The 20,982-nt window shown below is 45.2% G+C and overlaps 1 protein-coding gene across 1 annotated transcript in view; it reads right to left on the minus strand.

Annotated features, from left to right (window-relative positions):
- Positions 1-20,982, minus strand: part of AMZ1 (archaelysin family metallopeptidase 1) — a 104,606-nt gene that overhangs the window by 30,013 nt on the left and 53,611 nt on the right. Inside the window, exons 4-5 of the mRNA XM_085630214.1 lie at positions 5,662-5,790; positions 3,593-3,756 (exon numbers count right to left, since the gene is read on the minus strand). Coding sequence (XP_085486340.1) covers positions 3,593-3,756; positions 5,662-5,790 — 293 coding nt within the window. The remainder of the gene's footprint in view (positions 1-3,592; positions 3,757-5,661; positions 5,791-20,982) is intronic.

Below are 20,982 nucleotides of genomic sequence, written 5' to 3' on the forward strand. Positions count from 1 at the left end.
CTGGCTGTTTGACCAGTAGCAACAGCACCAGCCCCTCTCCCCACCCTCAGCGCCTTGAAACCCTTGCGGGTATGTAGTGCGCTTTACATATTATTTGATTGATTGATTGATATGAGATTTACAATGCTAAATGTAGTCTCATTTGAAAAGCAATTCTCGTCTGGATCCCGCCCCCTATGAACCTTTTGATCTGAAAATCATGGTGGCACATACTGATTCAGTGACACAGAGGCTGAGAGTATCCCAGATTCGACCTGCAGAAAGATGCAACCTTAGTAATTACAAGTGAAACCCTGACTTTTTCTTATCACAGTCAACTAACAAAGCCAGTGTACACAATGAGCTTTCAGGTATAACTCAATGTGCGTCAATCACCAAAACAAACACATCTTATCAGTTGTGCACAAAGCAGCATTTGGAAGCTCATTTCCCCAAAGATTAAGGCAGGACATTGAGATGAAGAGGCAGGACATGACTCTGAGGGTGGGAGTCCTTGCAGCTGCTGCCCTGACAGAGGGCTGGCCGATAGAGCAAGAAGTACATTGTCCCCCCCCTGTTTCCGGCAGATGGCTGAGCGACCTGTGTCATGCACTGAACAGGGATGGACGGTTCCTATGGCAGGCTCACTGTGTGTTTTCGGATTTAAGCAGCGATAAGTGGAGGCAGTGGAGAGACATATCCAGGTGTTGGATTCAAGTGATCAGCCAGAGAGACAGAGCGGTGCTCCCTTGATCTGGCGGCTTTTTCAGCTGTGTAACGAAACTTGAGCCTGCCCCCCCCGCCCACCACTTACCACTGTGGTCCCTGAGTCAGTGTACTGTGATGAGGGGTACCCAAGGGATTCGCCCCCTCATGCACAGCGGGGACGTCCCCCCGGGGGTCTAAAATCGACCCCCACCCTGGTGTCCCACTGGAGAAACGCCCACGACGGCCAGCTAATGTCGCGCCACTGGCCCTTGTGGCCGACAGGCCGCCAGGTTCAGGGTTTCTGCTGGCAGAGCCAGCTGAGGCGCTGCAGATGGAACCCCTCTGGTTCCTTCCACTTGTAAATGAGGCAAGAGAATCGCCAGGTTCATGGGCTTAGTCTCTGCACCTTTTTGGCAGAAGACCCACATCCCCCAGCCTTTAAAGGACCCCCTCTATGTTTATATTTGGGTTCACTCTCCCGAAGTACGTCACTTGGAAGATTTTATTTACAAGCCCCTTGCTCCATCACTGCATCACTTTTAATATGGGAAAAAGTGACGTACCGGCAAATAAACCCCTAACTCCGCAGGGTTACAGACACTGGAGACATCAATAATTGTGGTGGGTCGCAGAGTGTTACCGGATAGTGTGTTATCCTAAGGGTCCCCTTAGCAATGGGGAATTTCCAGGGGAAATCAGTAATTCCACACCCTATTCCCCTGGTTATTTCTCATTTCTCCTCAGTATTTCACCCAGTAGGACACCATTGGAATTACAGGGTAGTAGGCATTGAACCTTAACTAGGAAATCTTAGCAGAAAGGGATAGCATTCATGTGTTCTGATAGCATCTCAGTGCACCAATGTTAAAATAGATAATGCTGCACTCGTTCTAATCCCCCAGCACATATTTTTTTAATATAAAATCAGTAATTAAAAATGCTATTTGCCAGCGCTCTACAATTTTTCACTACACAGATTTTATCAAAAAACACCTTCAGGCACATAATCAGTTCTGAACTTCCCACTGTTAGTAAAGAACATTTCAGTAGCTTAGAGCCTGGTGGTATCTATTAATTTAATGCATTTTGTAGAAAAGTAGATATATTAAAACAAAAGTACACCCACGTAGCAATTCATGTAAAACACTTACTTGGTAGAGAAACGAAAAAGGTTAAAGTGTGGTTGCACTTTTGTCATTTACACATGCACTATGCATTAATGCATATGTATTTGAGTGCTTCTGGGAATATGTGAGCCACCAGTTGCCAGAAGTACTCCTGAAATTACAACTCAGAAATGTGCTCAAATTTCCAACCTTCCAAACAGAACTTTTGTGAATCCAGAAGAAAGCCTCTAGGCCATGGTTACTCACAAACATTTTCCAGGTTCTAAAAAGTATGGTCTGTGGTGTGTGTGTGTCCAAGGGCCACATGGATGCCAGCAGGGCAGGAGTGGGGCTTTGGAGGGGGTGTAAGGTGGGTGTATAGGATGCAAAGCATGCAGCTAGTGTTTACAGCGAGTCACAGAGTTATTTTGACAGTTTAATTCCTTACTGCTCTCTATATTAAGCCCATAGTCTCTAGAAGAGTCACACATTTGACAATACTGTGTTTTGCTGTATCGGAATTGCCATCCCTCTACCACACGTTGGGGTAAGTTTTCTCTGTTTGCTATCACTACCTGGGGAGAGTCAAGTGCAAAAAGGAAGTAACTTAATTACAGAATTGGAAAGAAATATAATTGCAGAATGTGAAACCAGAAAACATAGGATCAATCTCTCCATTTGACCAACTTGTGTGATCCTAGGCAATTGTTTTATTTTACTTTGCTTCCTCTTTCTTCATTATTGCATATAAGAGCACCTTTAAATACATTAGTTCAGGAAGTGTGCTGTACAAACCATTCTCTTGTGTTTGATTTAATAAATTATAATGTTGTATATGAATAATATTAACCCAGGCCACTCAGAGGGGCCAACATGACAACTGACTTTCCTCTTAGCTCACTGTTCACATTGCTGTCAGGGTAGGAGGAGTCATGAACGTTTCAAAGTTAATTTTGAAAAACCACAATTTAAAAAAAAATACTTCTCAAAGTACTGATATAACCTGAAGAACTTAGGTGAAACACGTCTGTATGTTAATGTTGTGTCCTCATGTAACGCAACTCGTGCTATGTAAAGCGCTCTGATACCCGATACCTTCGGGTCAAGGGTGTGCTATATAAAACTCCGTTTAAAAAAATAATTAAAAAATGAAATACAGTTTTGAATTCTGAAGTGACTTTGTCATATTGTTGCACGTTTGTTGCAAGATGGCTTAAAAATGAATGTGTTCCTATGTTAAGTAGTGCAGGGCACCTTATTTGCTTCTTCTCGTTTACTTCAGTTAGCCTGTGAATTAATGCTTGCCCGTTAATTAACATCTTTCTGAATGTTAGTGTTCTCTCAATTAAACAGCATCCCAGTGCTGCTTTTCACCAGGGGCCACATGTGAAAGTCATGCAGCCCCCGGGCCATACCTTGAGTATTACTTATCTGGATTAAGCTTATTGATAAGTATGACCAAAGTCATGCATGTTAGCAGAGAAGGTATTATTTATTGTTACTTGGAGTAACTGCCTGACTCTGGAATCAAGCTATCCTGGCTGAAGAGGGGTGAAACCCCGAAACCGGTCCTAGGATGCTTGTTTCCAGTCCAGAGAGGACCTGGCCTGGCAGTTCGGGCTGGACTGTTCCCATTGGGCGCAGGGTCAAGACTGATTTGCATATGGCTGGGTCCAAACTGGAATGGCATGGTGAGCAAAAAAACGACGGATTTAGGCTCAGATCTCTGTACTGGGGTGAATGTATGACACTGTTCTGCATTCTGTCCATCAATAGTTATTTTAACTCTGGTACCCCACCTTGCAGCACTGGATAATTCCCACCACACCAAAGGTCAGTGTCCCGTCTCTCCCACTCACAGCAATGCTATGAGCTTCTTCCGATTCTGTAGGTGGATTCATTGTTTCAGAAACCCCCTGGTGGAAATCATCAGAGATCCTGGCAAAGCTGCATACGCCAACCTCTAAAAAAACAAAAAAAAGAAGTATGCCATAATCCGTAGTTCCCATATGAATTGATAAACTATGATAACCTAAAACACCATAGGAAGATTTGGTAATAGAGTGAGTTGGGCGTATTAACCTTATGCCACCAAAAGGTGCAGTCTCATTCAAGTGATTAAAAAAGAAGTTGCAATTACATACATTTGGCATTTGTAATAAAGGCCACAGGAGTCATACAGTTCTGCTGTGTTTTCTGCATAATTATTCATTTGCCATACTTGCCACATCTGCCGCAGAATTTGCAGTCTTCTACAAAACTAATATGGAGGCCAATTCAGCAAAGCATTTATGACTGTGGAAGCAGTGTTACAAGAGTATTCTTACATGTCTTGTGAAATGGGTTAGTAATGTCGAACTTTATTAGTAAAAGTGCACAGAGGGCACAGTACTGTATAGTTATAGTGATGATAAATTAATATTTTCAGTTTATTACCATTTTAGATGTTTCGGGGCCAATTCACAAACACTTGTAAGAGTAAGTAAAAGGGTACAGAGGGCTACTACTTCACATACTCATAAGTGTCTTTGTGAATCAGTCCTAATATGTTTCCATATATTTTATTCAACCCAGCCTGTAATTTGGTCCCCCGTTGCCACATAACTCTAGGGACCCTGCTTTTAATCATTCAGCTGGTAAACATTTTAAGACTAGTCACACACAGAGAAGTAGGAGAGTATAAATTGCTTTTCAAGAGAGGTAAAACAGGCAAAGTAAAAATTTTGAAAAACTGCCCTCACCCACAAAAATTTGTGGCATGCTTCATCATTGGGCTGCTAAACACACCTCTGCGCAGACGGACGCACAATGTGGAGCAATAGGGTGGGGGAGACAATACAAAGACACATAGAAGAGTCAGGATCAAACAAGGAATAAGTGCAGACAAATTAATTTAAAACTAACTCAGGGATATCCCAATGCTAATTTTATTAATGGATTCCCTGGTCAGGGTTAAAAAGGTATCTCAAAACCTGGGTGCGGTGTGCTGGCCCATATTTACTACAAGGACATGGCCTTGTAAATACAGCCCCTTTTCACGCATCACTTTGCCAGAAAGGGGCGTGCCATGTGTGTTGCTGTGGTGTTCCCACGCAACACCCATGGATTCTGCTGCATTCCAAGATTTACAAGATTTCGTAAGCCTGGAAATGTGTCAGAATCCTACACCTTCCCCTGGGAGGCATAAGGATGCGCAACGAAGAGAAATGTTTTCATTTCTCCTTGTTTTTTCCTTTTTCTATGCATGCTGCATTCTGCAGCGTGCATATAAAGAGGAAAACACCTCACATGATTGTTTTTCTGCAGGAAGGTGTTTTTTTTCTGCAGAAAAGCAATCATCACTGCAACTCAGGCACCCTTGCACCATGGAGCAAGGTGCAAGGGTGCCTGCATTGGCACATGGCATTCAATTGTGGGCCAGCATAGGGGAGAGCACAGGGATGTGTAATATTGTTGTAAATATGATTTATCCCTGTGCTTTTAAAATGACTCAGCTCAGCGCAGCAAATTGGCTTGCGGCGTAGTGCTGCATCATTTTGTTCTAAATGAGGCCCAATGTGTTAACCTCACTGAGTCGATCTTTTTCACGCTCCATTTCATTGCTGTGGCTCTGGCCCTCTTGTGCTCGTAACCAGTCTTATGTTTGATTTCAATAAGCGTGCCGCATTTCATGTACCATACTAGTTTCCTGTCTATACCTTATTTCACCATTCTGTACAATTTTTGCCATACTAATAAAAAGATTTATTAAAAAAAAAGAATTGTTGTTTCTGGCAGTAGCAAAACTCATACTGATTTTGAAGCATTAGTGAAACTCTATATGCACAAAAAATTAGGCAAAGTTGGGTGGCTATTATTAGAAATTCACCTTGTCCCAATAGAGATTTGCTGAAGGTGTAGCTCCAGGTTTCACATGGATAAAGGTCACTCAGTGTGAGCGCCACAATGCACAGAGCATCCACAGGCTTGTTCCTCTTCAGGTAAGTCAGGATACTGTCTAAAAAGGGCAGAAAAGTTTGATAAAATATAAGGAAAGTATATCGGTTAGCCCATTCTTTAATTTTAAAAGTTGGGACTGCTTGGGGAGCTCCATTTGGGTTTATTATAATCCCAGTACATAATAAAATAGTAATTTCACAACACTAGTAAGGGAAAGGAGAAACTCAGGCATATTTAAATTCTGGCAAGCAAAATTTTAGTATGTGAGAAATTGGGTTACAGATTGAGGGGGGTAAAACCCTACTCAAGTAACAACCACAATCCTTGTCAGGGTGAGGCACAAGCAAATTCCCAAATTAACCGGTGCTAGATCCTCTGGTAGCTTGCCACAGATCTGGAAGACTTAACTTGAGGCAATGTGTTAAGTATTTATGAAGCACTTCAAACAGTAATAAAGTGAAAACACAACACAAGAAAAATCCCACACCAATTTAAAAAACGACCAAAATGACCAAGATCCAGCCAGTAGAACCTTAGATATGCAGGTTTAAAGATTTCAGTAAATACAGCACCAAAAAGCTAAAAATGGCAACTGTGAATATCTGGTTGCGCTGGACTCGTACAAAGTCATAAATTCAAGCCCAGTGTGATAGAGCGTGGGCCGGCTACAGAGACTCAGTTAGGCCCACTGAATCAGAGTACTTTAAATCCTGGTCGCAAAGTGTTGCGAAGTTCGTCGAGGATGCATTGCGCAGTCAAGGCGATGCGTTGGTTCCGCGGAGCTACAAAGTTGTAATGCGATGTCCTGCTTCGTTATTGAGCCTGCCGTCTATGAGAGATTTACAACTTGAGGGTCTGCATTGGTGAAGCTTGACACAGCAGCAGTTCCGATGCGGGCTGCGAGGTGAATGTGGAGTCGTTGCACTGAGAGACTCCTCGCAGCAGAGACAATGCATCAGTTCTTCTCGGGCTTGCGCAGCAGACGAGATACGTCAGTTCTACTGGATCCACAGATGGGCTGACAGAGCACCTTCAGGCCCACTTTCAAGGGTCCAGGACTGGGGTGGCACCATTTGGCAGGGTAGGACTCACAGATGGCAGAGTCCAGGTGCAGGGTTTAAGGTTGTGGGAGCCTTTGTCCCCTGAGGATCTAGTCAAGAGGCCAGCCAACTAGCCCTTGGAGTCACTCTGGGGTCCGGGTTCCAGTCCTTCTAACCCAGGCAAGAGAGCAGCAGGCAGCAGGTCAGCACAGCAGGGCAGCACCCCTTCAGAGCAGCAGTCCAGCAGAGTGGCAGTCCTTGCAGCAACACAACAGTCCCTCTTCCTGGCAGAGTATCTACAGGTCTAGAAATGTACTGAAGAATGGGTGTCTGGGTCCAATATTTATACCTGGGCCTACATTTGAAGTGGGAGAAGCCTCTAGAGGTTTCCCTTTTAAGTCCACAGGCATCCTGCCTTTCCTATCCTGGCTCCAGACTAACTATTGGGGGTCTGCAACCCTTTGTGTGGAGGCAGGACATAGCCCTTTCAAGTGTAAGTAGGGCTGTGCCAAGCTCGGCCCTCCCATCCTGTCAGTGATGGCTCATCCAGGCACACCAAGTACACCAACGCTCTCTATTGTGTGTAGCTGTCTAGGAGGAAAACACAAAGCCCAGTCATGTGACCCAGAGACAGGCTGCAGACAGTGAGTGGTTTAGGCAGGAAAATGACACCTCCCTTAAATTTGCGTATTCAAAATTGTAATGTAAAACCCGACTTCACCATGAGAGAGGATTTTTCATTACAATTCCAAACACACAAAATATGAACTGGTTACTTGCTGCCATTTAACATTTTCACTTATTAGAGGTAATAAGGTAACTACAATGTGAAAAGCGAATGTAAGAGTTCTTTACTACCAGGAAATATAAAACTAAATGGTACATGTCCCACTTTTTAAATGCACTGCATCCAGCCCTCTGGGCTGCCCAGGGATTTCCCTAGTGGTGACTTACATGTATTGAAAAGGAAGGTTTGAGCCTGGCAAAAGTTTTATTTTCCCAGGTTGAAATGGCAGTTTAAAAACAATGAAGTAAGGGTCCATTTCCACTCTTAGTAGCAAGTAAAACCTCCAGTCACACGCTGACTGTATCTTTGCGATTGACCCTGCAGAGCTCTCCACTGCCTTTCAACTTGGTTTGTGCTATACAAATACTACCAGATACATATATAATTAACTCTACTAACACCAGGAAAGTTTGGAGCATGAAGGAAAGCCACTGTCAAGCAACTAAGGTCATCCTTGCTACTATACAGGCAGATATTGTCTAGGAAAACACATTGTGAACCTTCAAGCGGCACATCGCATGGCTAAACAAATGGTTAGGAACAAATCCTTGGGCCAGCTAGAGCCAAGGCAGAACAGCCAAGCCATCTCCAGTGTGCTCCATGCCTCTGCAGTGTCCAGCAAGTGGGTTACTGTTGCTAAATCACTATCTGCCTCATATTGCTCCTCCAAGTTACTGAGCCTGAGGCTCAGGACACCCGGTCAGAAATGGTAGATACTCATTGCAGTGACTGGACTCTAAAACAAGAGTATCACAGTTGTATCATTCTACTTGAGCACTACCCTGAGTTACTGAGACTGGACTCTCATTGGGTGGGATTGAAGATTAATGGTTTCTTTAAACAGCTTTCACATGCACTGGCCAAAGGTTAGGCCATGTTCTAGGTTGGCACAGCTTATCACAGGAAATTGTAAATACAGTAGCTTATAACCAGTGGAGGCTGGTAATTTTACCAGGGATGGGAGTGTGGGGGTACACACACACTTACCCACACCCATGAATTCACATACACACACCCAATAGAGGAAAGCCTTTGAGGTCCCAGGAGGGTTGGGACTGTTGCCTTCTCTGATTGGCTGACCTTAGATCAGCCAATGAGGGAAGGCAAAAGCCCCGCACTTGTCACAGAGTGGGATGGGGTCAGTGAGACTTGCTCACCCCACCCCACTCTGTGATGAGATATTTCTGATTGACTCTCAGCCCAGAGCATTTCAGGGTTTAAACTGAAGTGCCCAGGTTTGCAGCAATAAGTGACACTCCTCCTCTTCATGAGAAGGAGAGCCTCAAGGCACTTTGGGCAGGCTGAGGAGGTCACGCCCACAGGGCTGTGAAATCCTCAGCTTGGCAAAATTCAGCTCAGGCAGCCAGGAGGCTGCACTGTTTGCGCATGTCTAGCTTCTGGTTGCCTGACCTGAACAAGAAGAGTGTCTGTCAGGCTGAACGTTGTTCGGCCTGACAGTCAGTCTTCTTACAGGGAAAAAGGTGTGGGCGTGGCCCCTCAGCCCATACAGACGGGGTGCTGCTGATCATAACTGGATGGGACACTCTTACTTGTTTGCCCATCGAAAGCCATCATCTATCAGTGGTGAAGAAACAAATCCATCCCTCTCAAATAGGCTGTCCATAATACTATCATGTAGTGACATCAGAAAAGCAACAAACCTTAGCAACTCAGTATTACTGTTCTGCAGGGGCCACCAACAACTGCTGTAATCAACTCCTGGTACATAATAGTCCTACCGCTTCCCACTGTAACATAGGCAACTTCTGGATGATCATGGGTGGAGTGGCCACCCTTGAATCCTATCCCATCCTATCTCATAACCCCTCTACACCAAAACAAATGGAATAGCATACATATAGCCAGAGCTATAGATTTTAGAAGCAATAAAAAACGAGTGCAAAATAATACAGTGAAACTTTTTCATTGTGCTCAATGGGAAAAACCACTAGTGACAATCGGTCCCTTTCAAGTCAAGTTGCGTAGAATCCTTGCAGGGTTAAGGTCAGGCAGGTCCCTGGATCAGGCAGCGATAGTCAGTTCAATTTTACCTGGCCCATAGAGCCCAGGTGCAGAGTTGTCCTGGCTGTCCCTGTTGCTAAACGGAAGCCGCAGGAGAAGCTGCTTTTACTGCTTACACAGTCCTGCGGGGAAAAAGATGCAAACATACAACAACAGAATGGTTGCTGACATCGGTCGAAGCTCGAATGGAGTTCCCTCTAGGTGCAGCGTCAAGTGCAGGGGTTGGTTGCCGGACTGGCGACCAACAAGCCTTGGCACTCCTAAGCACAGCAAAAAGTGATTTTGAAATCCGGTGGTCCCAGGGAGCATGCTAGCAGCCTGAAATTTCATGGAAGGCAGGGATAAAGTTCCCACAATGCACTACAGCATCTGGATTTAGACTATCCCTTGGAGGACCCAATGGGCAGTGATTCTTCAGATCCGGAGTGTTGTTTTACCTACAGTTTGCAGGGGACTTGTGCCACTAGTCCAGTGGAGTCTGAGAGTGCTTCAGGCTCTCTCAGGGGTCCGTCTGTCTGAGGGAACTGAGCTTTCACCTTGGATGATTCTCAATCACGCAGTTCCAAGAGCGTTGCCGCAGGGACAGAGTATCCCTCTTTTGGTTTGTGCAAAGAGCTGTTGTCGTTAACATGGTTCTCTCCTTTGTCCTCTTTGATGCAGGTTGGTTCAGAACTCAGGTTCTGGTGTCAGGGGTGTCCCTTAAATCCTAGATTTAGGGGACTTAGATGTGTGAGAGCCAGTAGCCAATGGGCTGCTATTCCTTGCAGCTAGTCTGCCCCTGAGATGGCCACATCCGGTGGTGCGGGTAACCTTTTCTGAACAGAACCTTCTCTTCTGCCACTTCTAAAAATGGCAGAGTCCTTCTTCCAGTGTACAGACCAGGATGCTCACCCTGGTGGTGTGCCTAGCCTTATGGGAGGTGTACGCCTCCTTGAATATCTAACTTTCCGCCTGTCCGGGTACAAATGTGCCTGGGGCAGGAGGAGGGCTGTTTCCTCCTCTGGGAGTCAGCCCTGATGCACATCAGAGGTGGTGCAGCCTTTATAGCTCATCGCCTTGATATGCCATTTCACTAACCTGCCTGGGAGGGAGGAGGTGTGACCTTCTTTCTGTCCAGGCCTTTGTTCCTGATTTCAAGGAATGATCACACAGCTTGGCAGGAGGTCAGAATCCTGTCTTGGCAGCAGCAAGCACGAGAAGTGCAGGCTTGCCAGTTAGAGCACAAAGAATCCTGGACAATCAGGTGGGCAACCTCTAAGGAGAATGCATGGGTGCATACCACATCACCCTCCACTCGAGATTCATGTCAGGGGTGAGAAGGCATGTTGTTTTAGCCCAAACATGACAAATTTCAGTGGTACCCTAATGGAGCTGGCAACCTCAGGAATGCCTGGGTGCCAGCCCATGTTATCCTATGGACCCCTGAACACTTATAGTAGTTTCCAATAGGGAAAGTCACTATAGGGACATATAGACTTGCACTTATATGTCCAAACCCTGATTTATTATGCACCCTACCTCCTGCGTTCAGGAGGCCTTCCTTGGGGGTGACTGACATATATTAAGAATAGTGGATTAACTACGCCACACATAGTGAGGGCACAGTTGAGCTCCTGCAGTCTGCAATGGCCGGCCTGCTGTCAGTAGTTTACTTGGGTCACTCAGGTGGCACAACCAGTGCTGCAGGTACGGGGGACTCCATTATCACCCATTCCCTGGGTACCACTGGTACCATATACCAGGGACTTATAACGGGGGGTCAATCCTTGGAATTTGGGGTTACCAATTTAAACGTAACAGTTTTGGGGAGAGAACATTGGCACTGTAACCTGGGAAGCAAGCTTCAGTGCAGTATCAGAGCCATAACCATCAGCATTGGAGCAGAACAGTGGGGTGATGACCATACAAAAAGGGCACTTTCCTACTGTGGGCTTAGCCTGTCTCCAGAGCAAATCCTCTGACTCCCTCAACCTGTGCTATTCCATCCAAAGAGATGGCAAATCCCCAAGCACCAACTATTTTCCTGACCAATCAAAAACTACACATATTTGCCAAGAACCTCAACTTTAGCCACTGCCTACAACCAAATTTCCTTCAGAACAACAGTCAACATTTGAGCAAACTCTACTACTTCAAACTAACTGTGTTTAGCTAATTAACCTGTAGGGTGGATAGCAATCCACTGCAAGGTTTCTTACTGTTGCTACACAACCCATAGCAAACAAATGCACTTGCATTTGTGTTACTCATTTGCTGATATCCGACGCACTGTTCAAGTCTGTTGTGGCTTCAGGAGGGCTGTGATTATTCTTATTACCAAATAGTGGTTCCCACAAAAAAGATGTATTATTTCTGACACCTGGATCAGTGGACTGACCAGTTTACTATGGTATAAGGAGGGGTCTTCCTTGTTGCTGAAAACACGACATGGGGACCTGGAAGGTGTAAGGAACCCTAAGGAAAGGTCTGCAACACTGAAACTCCAAAAATGCACACTAACCAGTAGAAAGTACAAGAAAACACAATCTAACAGTTCACCAGTACCTGAACATGTGCCATAAACCCTAAAGTAGTGGTTGCATTCTCATCTGAGCCTTAGACTGCGATTTTCTCTGATGCAACAAAGAATGAGTATTAGGTAATGGTATAGTCAATTACTTATCATTATTCCCTCATTTTAAAAAAAAAACCTGCTGAAAGTTCAATAAATATAATGGTAAATTCACGAGCCAAGGTATGATTTGTAAAATACCATATATGATTTAATGGCAGGATATAGATGTTAGATTGCAAAACCGAAATAGGCAGGTGCAGCTCCTCTGCTAAGGCGGTGGAGTATCGCCCAACTGAGCAGGTCAAAAAGGAAAAAATAAAATGATAATAACTTTTTGTTAATATTTTGTTTTTCCGTCGTTGCTCAGCTGGGTAGGAGCAGGGTTGCCCTGCTCACAGAGCAGGGCAGGGGAGGAGTGGTTTGCCCAGTTCAAGAGTACACGATGCATTGGCCGGCTGTCTCGGGCCGGCCAAACCATTACGTGCACTTTGCATGTTCTCCACCTAGGCTGCATTACAGCCTGGGTGGAGAACATGCCCAGGCTCCCGCTGCCTGTCTGAGCACAGAACAACAGTGCTCTGACCAATCACAAGGCCGCATTGCAGCATTGTGATTGGCTATGGGGAGCCCAGGTGCTTCCTGTTCCTGCCCTGGAAGCGGGGGGAGAGACCGAGAGGTGGCGGCGGCAGCACAAAGGTAAGTGTTTACATTTTTTTTCATTGTCCCTTCCCCTACGCAACCTGCCCCCCCCCCCTGGCGTTAGATAGCAGCCACCACTTCAACAGGGCCTGATTCACAAAAGTATTTATCAGTGTGGGAAGGAGTACCCCAGTCCTTTACGATACCCCAGTCCTTTATGTTCTTTTACATGCCGTTGCGAATTGGCCCCTGAAACTTCCAACTCCCTATTAGGAAAAGTGCGACGAGGGCTCATTCCTTTCTTTATGTTATAAGTGTATATGAATACTCCCTGAATAAGCCCATTTTATTCACATTTTAGATGGTTTATGCCCAATTCTCAGTGTAAAACACTACAAGAATGCTTCTTTATGTCCTCCAAAATGATATCCTCAAGTATGGCATCTAAGCTCATTGGGAGGGCACGTACAGTTAGCTCATTTCTATCCAATTCTTTATCCTTTTATTGTCTATGTACGTGAATTGAGTAGCCGCACGAGAAGCCTCAAACTTCAGATATCCGTAGGACAAAGCATGAAGTGCCAAAGCACCGGAGAGACACACAAAATAAGGTCATCACCCTCTAGGCATCTGAAGGAAGGCAAGTGTAGTACCTGAGCATGGCAGAGTTGAGGGCCTGCCCTTGGGATTCCTCCTGCAGGGAGTGCAACACACTGTCAGTACAGCTGCTACATTGTTATGTGGGAGGACGCAGGAAGGCAATATAGTATTTATTTTATTTTAAAGGTTTTATATAGCGCTGGCTGGACCCAAGGATATCAGAGCGCTTTAAAAAGGGTCACATGGGTAGATCTAAAAATAGCAAAAAATACAATGAGGTAGCATACAAGTCAAATTAAAACAATAGGTAACAGCTCAATAAATAGCATCTGGTAATAACAAATTGCGATCTTCAACAGCAAGACAAGAGAAGAAAGGATTGTCGTGGAGAAGGGGGGAAAGAGAGTAGGGGGCAGGATGTTAGAATGGCACGAGGCTGTGAGGGGGGTAAGGAAACATCAAGTGTATCAGCCTAAGAAAAAGAATAGTGAGAAAGCGGGAGAAGAAAAGAAAGAAGTGAAGAAAAGGGGGTGGAGAGAGGGCGTCGGGAGCACTGAAGGGAGGCTCCTATCAAGTAGGAAACCGGGTTGCGATATGAGCCCAGAGAAGGGGTTAAGGACCCCAGAATTTGACGAGTAGGTGTAATTTGAGGTCTTTTTTGAAGCTGAAGTAGGAGGGGTTGCAATGAAGTTCTTTAGGGAGAGCATTCCAGATGGTAGAAGCATTTCTTGAGAAGGAGCGTGACTGAGTGGATTTCTTGTTTAACAGAGGAGGGACAAGAACAAGTGTGTTTTTGCTCCTCAGAGTTCGAGATCAGCCCGCTTTGAGGAGTTTATCTGCGAGGTACGGCGGGGTGTGTTGATGCAGGGCTTTGTGCGTAATGCAGGCGGTCTTATAGGAAGATCTGCCTTCAATGGGAAGCCAATTGAGGGCTTTAAGGGTAGGGGAGATGTGATCGAACCGATTGAGGTCGGTCATGAGCCTAGCAGCGAGGTTAAGAACAGATTTGATTGGGGCTAAGTGGACTTTAGGTGTACCAGACAGAATGGTGTTGCCATAGTTGATTTTAGACAGGACCAGCGATTGGACAGCTGATCTAAAGTCATCAGCAGGAATGAAGGGTTTTAGTTTCTTGAGGTGATAGTGAAGAGAGCGCTTTTGGCCGAGTTTTTTATGTGGGAGATAAGAGAACGGTTCTGGTCAATGTTAATTCCGAGGGATTTAACTGAATTTGATAAGATGAGAGAGCAGTTGAGAGCTGTAAGGTCCGAGATCCAGGATTGGATGGTGAGTGAGCTGTTTTTAGGGGAGAAAAGAATGATTTAAGTTTTTTTGGGGTTGAGTTTGAGGTGGTTGTAGTGGAACCAGAATTGGATCTTAGTCAAGGCTTCATTGAGGTGTAGCACGTCAGAGCGGGATTGAATCTTATGATAAAGTTGAGTGACATCGGCGTAGAGGTGATTCTTGATTCCTGCATGCTTAAGAATAAAGGTGAGGGGTTCCATAAAGAGGGTGAAAAGAGAGGGAGAGAGAATAGAGCCCTGGGGGACACCCAGCGAGACAGACACTGGTTTAGAAAGGCAGTCTTGAATTTTAATTTGCTGGGTTCTATGTTGGAAAAAGGAGGAGAACCATTTGAGAACTGAACCGTTGAGGCCAAAACGATCTTTAAGAGTGTTAAGTAAAGTAGAGTGGTTCACGGTATCGAAAGCAGACGAGAGATCAAGGAGAATGAGAAGGGAAGATTCGCCCTTGTCAAGGGAGTGATAGATGTCATCAATTATATTGAGAATGGCAGTTTCTGTACTCAAGCCCTTTCTGAAACCTGATTGCAACGAGTCCAATAGATTGAATGTGTCGATGTGTGAGTCTAATTGGTGCAAGGCACATTTTTCAAGGGCTTTAGAGAGAAGGGGAAGGTTATAGATAGGCCGAAGATTATTTAGGTCATTAGGGTCGGCAGCAGGATTTTTGAGGATGGGAGTGATTTGTCCGAGTTGGAGGGAAACAGGGACACACCCCTTGCCAAAGGAGGAGTTGATGATAGAGGTCCAAAAAGGGGCAATGATGTGTTTTAAATCTTGGACTAGGTTGGCAGGGAGAGGGTCTCTGGTGTGAGAGGATGGTTTAAGTCTGGCCATGACTTCGAGGACTTCAAGCTCGGTAACTAGATGGAAGGGATGCCAGGAAGCATTGGTTTTTTTCTCAAGTTTGGTGGGGTCGGATTCAGGAAGAGAAACGACTAGAGGTAGAGATGAAGGGTCATGAGGAAGAGTTAAGAGGGCCGAGGATTTGAGGAAAAATCTTGGGTGGGCAGTGTGCAATGTGGAAGGGGAGTTAAGACGAAGGAGTCATTGATTTTGGAGATTTTTTCAGAGAAGTAGTTAGCAATTTCCTCACATCTCACGATAGTGGCCGTCACCTTGGGGGGCGTGGGGGCAGAGGTGGTTTGGTTTTTAATAATGCTGAATAGTTCCCTGGGTCTATTTTTGGCCCGGTCCAGTTGGGAGCGGAAGAAGGTCGCCTTAGTATTAAGGATATGCTTTTTGTAATTGAACCTGGCGGATCTGAGGAGGGCGAGATTTGGGGGGGAAGGGTTTTGTCTCCAAATGCGTTCAGTCGACCTAAGGGCATGCCTCTCATTGTTGAGATCTGTATTAAACCAGGATTTGGAGGAGGTGTTTTTCTAAACTTTAAGTTCGGCTGGAGCAATTTGGTCAAGGACAACCGTGATGGATTTATTAAAGTGCTCAATTTATTAAAGTGCTTAATTAGCATTTTGGGACAGAGGAGGAAGTCGAAGTTGTGCTTTGACTTTAGTCTGAAGTTCGCCCGGGGGAATAAGATGGACATTTCTAGTCAATTTCTTCTGTTTGATGATTTTGGGGGGTAGGGGTAGCATCGTGTTAGAGATCGTGAAAAGGATGAGGTGATGGTCAGACCAGTCAATGGGTACGATGGAGGAAAGTGAGGCCAAATCAGTACTTGTAAAGATAGCGTCCAGAGTGGCTCCTTTTGTGTGAGTAGGCGAATGGCAGAGTTGTTTCAGGTTATTAATGTCAAGTAGATCTGTAAGGAGGTTAACCATAGGATCATCTTTTTTGTTCCAATGGAGGTTAAAGTCCCCAAGGAAGAGGTTTTTAAAATTGGAAAGCAAGGATTGAGAAAGAAGATCGGATAATTCTTCTACAAAGGGAAGAGATTCACTAGGGGAGTGGTAGATATTGTGAAGGCGAATTGGCGGGGAGCCATGCACTCGAAGTTCCGCTCCGAGGTTTTCAAAAGTAGAATGATCGGAGCTCTGCACAAGTGAGAGTTAGAGTTCATTTTTATAGATTATGGCAAGACCACCTCCAATTCTGCCAGGTCCATCTTTCTTTTCTGAGGATGGAGTAGCCAGGGGTAGAGAGCAGGTCAAGAATGGAAGAAGAGTGATTGAGCCAAGTTTCAGTTAGAAAGGCGATGTCAATGGTTTCACTAAGGATAGTTTCCGATATTTCAATCGCATGACAAGCAGCAGAGCGGCAGTTTACCAGCAAGCAGGAAAGGGGTTTAGGTTTGGTTTTAGGCGGGGGGATAGAATTGATAGTGTTAAGTTGCGGAGGCAGCCTGGGAGAAGCTGGGGAGGTTGGCATTCTGTTAGTTCCAAGGATCACAGGGATGGATGCGTGGGGGACAGGAGGGACAGTAATCAGAGGGTTATGGGGGAAAAAGGGACCGAGGACACCGAGATCAGGAGAGGGAAGATGGCTTGGGGCATGGAAGGTACTATCTGTATCGGTACCGAGGGGGGTAGATTTCCGTTGCTGGTGGATTGAGGTGTTGGTTTGGACAGAGCCCCGGGAAGTAGAATGGTTGGGGCGGTTAAGAGCGGAGAGGGAATTGACATCTTTCCTGAGTGAAGTGAGTTCAAACGACAGGTTAGCGAGATGGAGTTCTATGTTAAAAAGTGTCTGTGTTATAAGAGAGATAGGGACGGGGCAGGGGGGGGGGCGGTGGGGAGAGGAGAGAGTTCTGAGATAGTCATGGTGGAAGGTCTGGGGTGAGGGCGGGGTGGGAGCCCAGGAGGGGGGTTGAGAGGGGTGTTCCAGTAGATGGACGAAGGGAGGGGAGGGAGGAGAGAAAGGAGATTCACTGGAGCCCGTTGAGAGTCAAGGGGAGGTAATTGTGTGTGCGGAGAGTGAGTAGGGCAGACGTCCTGGTCAAGGGGGGGAGGGTAGTTAAGGGAGGGAGGAATTGGAGTCAGAAGTTGGGCCGAGGGGAGATCGACTTTAGGGAGTCGGGAGGGAGGAGAAGATGAAAGGCGGGAATTAGAGTAAGGAGGTAACAACTCAAGAGGAGGAGGGAAGGTTTGAGTGGCGGGGAGGGATGAAGGGGACTCAGAAGGAGGGACGGTAATTGATGTGGGAGGGAAATAGTGCGTCTGGCCTTCGGAGACATCTAAGGCAGTTGAAGTGTCAGTGAGAGGAGGTATGGAAGTAGGAGAAAGAGAGGGAGGGAGGTCCACAAGTGATTGGGAGGCTGGAGGGTTGGAGGGAGATTTTGATAGAAGATAAGATAAGGTGCTGTAATGGTGTTCAAAGATGGTGAGGTGTTTTTCTGAGGCTTGAATGAGGATGTTACCAGATTTGAAAATAGAGATGTCAATTTCGCCTTGAAAAGCAGGGGAACGGGAGGTAGACAGTTTCAGACCATATGGGATTTTGCAAGATTTCAAGATGGGGAGGTGGTTGAGGAAGATACTTTTCCATTTGGAGGGTCGTTTGGAGTAGAAGATGTAGTTGGTTTTTATCGTGGAGGTGAGACTCAGGTAGTTATCGACGAATAAGGTTTCTTGGTGACGTATTAATAATTTGTACTTAAAATTCTGCCATGAATTAGGGACATGTCTAGTTATGGGTGAATCCGGTGACACGAGGGGGTGATTGCGGGGAGGCATGTTAATCCTCTAGAAAGGTCATGGGGTAGGGAAGAAAAGTGAGGGAGGGAAAAAGGAATGGGGTGTGGAGTGGAAGGGAAGTGAACTAAGGGGAAACAGGGAAGAAAGTCAGGGACTCGAGTGAGCCCCCGGGGAGGGCCGAGTTATGAGGGTGAGCGGTGAGGGAGGCGTTCCAAGGGAAAGTAAAGGGGGGGAGATGGGGGTGGATCAGGAAAGGTGGTTAGCAGATTAAGAAGAACCATATGGCATGTGAGAAAGAGGGGGCGAAAAACCTGATTAAAAGCCAGGACGAAAGAGTTAGATGAGAAAAGGAAGCAAAAGAAAGATTAGAAAAGACTACAGGCATTAACAGTTCAGTGGAGCACAGAGCGGTGAGTGTGTTCTGTGAAGTTGCGTGCGTTGTCAAGCTACAGGAAGTGTATTGTACTGGATTGTCGAGTCGCATGTAAAGATACATTTGGTGCCTTAAAGAATCAAAATGAGGCAGATCCGTTAGGAAGCATAAAGGCATAACATTGAATTACCATAAATCTTCAAACATATGGTTAATAATATCCTGCAGCTGTTCCGTCTGCATTACATGAAACATTCAGTGCAATAAAGAATCAAAAGAGGTAGATCAGTAAGAATGCATATAGAACATAATATTAAAAAGTAACATGCAGCAGTTCATGTTAAATTACAATTACAATACACATTCAGATATAAGACTAATAATGTCCTACGGCAGCTTAGGATAGATTACAGGGAGTGTTCAATGCATAGAGAAACGACATACGGTAAATCCGTAAGGGTGCATAAAGAGCATAGGATTAATAATATCCTGCAGCTGATTCAGGCTAAATTACAAGGGAAGCGCTCAGACCTAAAAATACATAATAGGGGGTAAATATCACCTCGTGTCAAAAATATTAGACAAGCAAGAAGGTGTAAAAACACCTCAAATTAATGTGGTGTAGGATAGTAGGTCGGCTGCCTTAAAACAGTTTGGCTTATTCCTGTAGTAGGTCCAACTCCCAAAAGGGGGGAGAAAAATCGGAATGCTTTGGAAAGAGTCGTAGTCCACAAGCTCAAGGACAAGCTGCTATTGAAAGCCTAGGATCAAGCTTACCAAAATAGATTGGGTGGGAAACAGTATCAGTTGAAACTATTTCGGTTTCGGAGATAATTGACAGGGGAACCAGTCAAATTGGTATAGTCTTTAGAATAAAAGGGCTCCATTCCAAGATGGCCACCCTAGGAGTGCAGAGGAGGAAGACCTTTTTCTATTTCCCTTACTGCCAAAGCCTCAGGTCCAAGGTAAGGGGCGTCGTCTCTGGGCCTGAGGAAGGGGGTCAAAATGGCGAGCCAAATAACTAAAACAAACAAAATCTGAGGGCCTAAAGAAGCTGAAGACATGCAATAAATAAAGTATTAAGACAAGCCTTAGCAAAGCCAATAAGTCTACCCATGTTGTACAGCAGCGTGGCTGCTGTGCAGCATGGCTAAAAGTAAACAAAAAAACGCTATGACGTGGTCAACTCTAGCAGTGTCGTAGCACTCCCATAGACAAGTCCTATTGCCTTTACCAATGCTTAGGAAAAAAGAGCTATGACGTGGCCAGATCTGAGAAGGCACAAGTAACAATGGGGGACAGGGTTTGGGGACAGGACAACAAAGGGGAAGTGAGGAGGAATATGGATGGGGCAAGCAATGATGGGGAGGTGGGCAAGGGGACTGATGAAAGTGGGGGCGCAGGGAACAGCTCAAGCAACAATGCGGGAGGGGAACAGGGCAAGCAACAACATGGCTTCAGTGCGGGAGGTGGAATGATGACTGGGCAAACAACAATAGAGTGTGAGTGGGGAGGTTAAAGGGTGAACCAGGTCAAGAAACAATGTGGGAGGTGGATGGGACAAGAAACGACGACTGGGCAACAATGCTGGCAGGGGAAGGGCAAGCAACAACGAGGAGCAGAATGGGAAGGAGGAGGAGGCGAGACAGCCTTCAAACACATGCACGTTCCAGAGTGCCACAGATTAAATTTAAAGAAAAGTACTTCTAGAAGTGTACCACCAGTGGAAAGACACTGGCCGCCAACATGAAGCAGTTGTTGGTACATACTCGATAAAAGGGAAAAATACACACAGAGAAAGTGAAACTGAACGCGCTAACCAATGAGAAACAAGGAAATGACAGTGATGATGAAGCCAACCAATAGTAACTAATGGGCAGGATCTAAGCTATACACTGCCATTCTCGCTGCTGGAAGCCTACCCCCAACTCTACAAGAAGCACTCCTTGTCTGGCCCCTGAAGCTGGGATGCAACCCTCTTGAGATAGCTTCATTCAGACCATTGTCCATACTGGGCAGCGATTATAAGATTCTAAGCAAGGGTAACTAGACATAATATCGAAAAAAAAATATCGAGTAGCCAGAATATCGAGTTTTTAATATCGAATGGACAGAATATCGACTTGCAAAAATATAGTGGTGAAGAATATCGAAAAACAGGTAAGAAATATCGATTGCAATAATATAGAAGTAAGTAATATCGACAGTCATAATATAGTTGTTAAAAATATCGAATTTTTTATAGTGTTTTAAGTGTTAGTATATGTGTTAAAAGTATGTATTAATATTGGAATGTATGTTAGAATATTTTTAAATTAATGAATTTTATGTTTTT

This window comes from Triturus cristatus, chromosome 10, assembly GCF_964204655.1.
Source record: "Triturus cristatus chromosome 10, aTriCri1.1, whole genome shotgun sequence".
Classification (NCBI taxonomy): domain Eukaryota; kingdom Metazoa; phylum Chordata; class Amphibia; order Caudata; family Salamandridae; genus Triturus; species Triturus cristatus.